The sequence below is a fragment of the Leishmania braziliensis genome, contig 28 (genome assembly GCF_000002845.2).
Source record: "Leishmania braziliensis MHOM/BR/75/M2904 WGS CADA00000000 data, contig 28, whole genome shotgun sequence".
In the NCBI taxonomy this organism is placed as follows: Eukaryota; Euglenozoa; class Kinetoplastea; order Trypanosomatida; family Trypanosomatidae; genus Leishmania; species Leishmania braziliensis.
Window position 1 is genome coordinate 1 of NW_004058004.1, and position 4,247 is coordinate 4,247.

Consider the following 4,247-nt stretch of genomic DNA (forward strand, 5'->3'; position numbering starts at 1 on the left):
CGCGGCGCGGAACCATTGCTGCTGGCGCGACGCTGCGCGACGGTGGTGCTGTCGTGCAGGCGCTGCGGGACCAAATAGCGGAGCAGGCGGCGGAGATGGCAGGCCTGCGCGACAAGGTGGCGGAGCAGGAGTCGGAGATGGCAGCCCTCCGCCAGGCGCTTGCTGAGGCGCGGCGTGGGAGCACTGCTGCTGGCGCGACGCTGCGCGACGGTGGTGCTGATGTGCAGGCGCTGCGGGACCAAATGGCAGAGCAGGCGGCGGAGATGGCAGGCCTGCGCGACAAGGTGGCGGAGCAGGAGTCGGAGATGACAGCCCTCCGCCAGGCGCTTGCTGAGGCGCGGCGCGGAAGCACTGCTGCTGGCGCGACGCTGCGCGACGGTGGTGCTGTCGTGCAGGCGCTGCGGGACCAAATAGCGGAGCAGGCGGCGGAGATGGCAGGCCTGCGCGACAAGGTGGCGGAGCAGGAGTCGGAGATGACAGCCCTCCGCCAGGCGCTTGCTGAGGCGCGGCGTGCGAGCACTGCTGCTGGCGCGACGCTGCGCGACGGTGGTGCTGTCGTGCAGGCGCTGCGGGACCAAATAGCGGAGCAGGCGGCGGAGATGGCAGGCCTCCGCCAGGCGCTTGCTGAGGCGCGGCGCGGAAGCACTGCTGCTGGCGCGACGCTGCGCGACAGTGGTGCTGACGTGCAGGCGCTGCGGGACCAAATAGCGGAGCAGGCGGCGGAGATGGCAGGCCTGTGCGACAAGGTGGCGGAGCAGGAGTCGGAGATGACAGCCCTCCGCCAGGCGCTTGCTGAGGCGCGGCGTGCGAGCACTGCTGCTGGCGCGACGCTGCGCGACGGTGGTGCTGTCGTGCAGGCGCTGCGGGACCAAATAGCGGAGCAGGCGGCGGAGATGGCAGGCCTGCGCGACAAGGTGGCGGAGCAGGAGTCGGAGATGGCAGCCCTCCGCCAGGCGCTTGCTGAGGCGCGGCGCGGAAGCACTGCTGCTGGCGCGACGCTGCGCGACAGTGGTGCTGTCGTGCAGGCGCTGCGGGACCAAATGGCGGAGCAGGCGGCGGAGATGGCAGGCCTGCGCGACAAGGTGGCGGAGCAGGAGTCGGAGATGACAGCCCTCCGCCAGGCGCTTGCTGAGGCGCGGCGTGCGAGCACTGCTGCTGGCGCGACGCTGCGCGACGGTGGTGCTGTTGTGCAGGCGCTGCGGGACCAAATAGCGGAGCAGGCGGCGGAGATGGCAGCCCTCCGCCAGGCGCTTGCTGAGGCGCGGCGTGGGAGCACTGCTGCTGGCGCGACGCTGCGCGACGGTGGTGCTGTCGTGCAGGCGCTGCGGGACCAAATAGCGGAGCAGGCGGCGGAGATGGCAGGCCTGCGCGACAAGGTGGCGGAGCAGGAGTCGGAGATGACAGCCCTCCGCCAGGCGCTTGCTGAGGCGCGGCGTGGAAGCACTGCTGCTGGCGCGACGCTGCGCGACGGTGGTGCTGTCGTGCAGGCGCTGCGGGACCAAATAGCGGAGCAGGCGGCGGAGATGGCAGGCCTGCGCGACAAGGTGGCGGAGCAGGAGTCGGAGATGGCAGCCCTCCGCCAGGCGCTTGCTGAGGCGCGGCGTGGGAGCACTGCTGCTGGCGCGACGCTGCGCGACGGTGGTGCTGATGTGCAGGCGCTGCGGGACCAAATGGCAGAGCAGGCGGCGGAGATGACAGGCCTGCGCGACAAGGTGGCGGAGCAGGAGTCGGAGATGACAGCCCTCCGCCAGGCGCTTGCTGAGGCGCGGCGCGGAAGCACTGCTGCTGGCGCGACGCTGCGCGACAGTGGTGCTGACGTGCAGGCGCTGCGGGACCAGATGGCAGAGCAGGCGGCGGAGATGACAGGCCTGCGCGACAAGGTGGCGGAGCAGGAGTCGGAGATGGCAGCCCTCCGCCAGGCGCTTGCTGAGGCGCGGCGTGGGAGCACTGCTGCTGGCGCGACGCTGCGCGACGGTGGTGCTGTCGTGCAGGCGCTGCGGGACCAAATAGCGGAGCAGGCGGCGGAGATGGCAGCCCTCCGCCAGGCGCTTGCTGAGGCGCGGCGTGGGAGCACTGCTGCTGGCGCGACGCTGCGCGACGGTGGTGCTGATGTGCAGGCGCTGCGGGACCAAATGGCAGAGCAGGCGGCGGAGATGACAGGCCTGCGCGACAAGGTGGCGGAGCAGGAGTCGGAGATGACAGCCCTCCGCCAGGCGCTTGCTGAGGCGCGGCGCGGAAGCACTGCTGCTGGCGCGACGCTGCGCGACGGTGGTGCTGTCGTGCAGGCGCTGCGGGACCAAATAGCGGAGCAGGCGGCGGAGATGACAGGCCTGCGCGACAAGGTGGCGGAGCAGGCGGCGGAGATGACAGCCCTCCGCCAGGCGCTTGCTGAGGCGCGGCGTGGGAGCACTGCTGCTGGCGCGACGCTGCGCGACAGTGGTGCTGACGTGCAGGCGCTGCGGAACCAAATAGCGGAGCAGGAGTCGGAGATGGCAGCCCTCCGCCAGGCGCTTGCTGAGGCGCGGCGCGGAAGCACTGCTGCTGGCGCGACGCTGCGCGACAGTGGTGCTGACGTGCAGGCGCTGCGGGACCAAATTGCGGAGCAGGCGGCGGAGATGACAGGCCTGCGCGACAAGGTGGCGGAGCAGGAGTCGGAGATGGCAGCCCTCCGCCAGGCGCTTGCTGAGGCGCGGCGTGGGAGCACTGCTGCTGGCGCGACGCTGCGCGACGGTGGTGCTGTCGTGCAGGCGCTGCGGGACCAAATAGCGGAGCAGGAGTCGGAGATGGCAGCCCTCCGCCAGGCGCTTGCTGAGGCGCGGCGTGGGAGCACTGCTGCTGGCGCGACGCTGCGCGACGGTGGTGCTGATGTGCAGGCGCTGCGGGACCAAATGGCAGAGCAGGCGGCGGAGATGACAGGCCTGTGCGACAAGGTGGCGGAGCAGGAGTCGGAGATGACAGCCCTCCGCCAGGCGCTTGCTGAGGCGCGGCGCGGAAGCACTGCTGCTGGCGCGACGCTGCGCGACGGTGGTGCTGTCGTGCAGGCGCTGCGGGACCAAATAGCGGAGCAGGCGGCGGAGATGACAGGCCTGCGCGACAAGGTGGCGGAGCAGGAGTCGGAGATGACAGCCCTCCGCCAGGCGCTTGCTGAGGCGCGGCGTGGGAGCACTGCTGCTGGCGCGACGCTGCGCGACAGTGGTGCTGACGTGCAGGCGCTGCGGAACCAAATAGCGGAGCAGGAGTCGGAGATGGCAGCCCTCCGCCAGGCGCTTGCTGAGGCGCGGCGCGGAAGCACTGCTGCTGGCGCGACGCTGCGCGACAGTGGTGCTGACGTGCAGGCGCTGCGGGACCAAATTGCGGAGCAGGCGGCGGAGATGACAGGCCTGCGCGACAAGGTGGCGGAGCAGGAGTCGGAGATGGCAGCCCTCCGCCAGGCGCTTGCTGAGGCGCGGCGCGGAAGCACTGCTGCTGGCGCGACGCTGCGCGACAGTGGTGCTGACGTGCAGGCGCTGCGGGACCAAATAGCGGAGCAGGCGGCGGAGATGACAGGCCTGCGCGACAAGGTGGCGGAGCAGGCGGCGGAGATGACAGCCCTCCGCCAGGCGCTTGCTGAGGCGCGGCGCGGGAGCACTGCTGCTGGCGCGACGCTGCGCGACGGTGCTGTCGTGCAGGCGCTGCGGGACCAGATGGCAGAGCAGGCGGCGATGGCAGCCCTCCGCCAGGCGCTTGCTGAGGCGCGGCGCGGGAGCACTGCTGCTGGCGCGACGCTGCGCGACGGTGCTGACGTGCAGGCGCTGCGGGACCAAATGGCGGAGCAGGCGGCGGAGATGACAGGCCTGCGCGACAAGGTGGCGGAGCAGGCGGCGGAGATGACAGGCCTGCGCGACAAGGTGGCGGAGCAGGAGTCGGAGATGGCAGCCCTCCGCCAGGCGCTTGCTGAGGCGCGGCGCGGGAGCACTGCTGCTGGCGCGACGCTGCGCGACGGTGCTGACGTGCAGGCGCTGCGGGACCAAATGGCGGAGCAGGCGGCGGAGATGACAGGCCTGCGCGACAAGGTGGCGGAGCAGGCGGCGGAGATGACAGCCCTCCGCCAGGCGCTTGCTGAGGCGCGGCGAGGAAGCACTGCTGCTGGCGCGACGCTGCGCGACAGTGGTGCTGACGTGCAGGCGCTGCGGGACCAGATGGCAGAGCAGGCGGCGGAGATGGCAGCCCTCCGCCAGGCGCTGCTAGGCGCGCGCGAGCAGACTCGG

At 71.5% G+C, this 4,247-nt stretch overlaps 1 protein-coding gene across 1 annotated transcript; it reads left to right on the forward strand.

Moving 5' to 3' along the window:
• Nucleotides 1-95: 95 nt before the first annotated feature.
• Nucleotides 96-4,247, forward strand: LbrM_22_1600 (hypothetical protein; the record flags this gene model as incomplete). The annotated part of the gene is made up of 1 exon (XM_001565027.1): nucleotides 96-4,247. A coding segment is annotated over one exon (4,152 nt), but the record flags the coding sequence as incomplete, so codon positions are not given.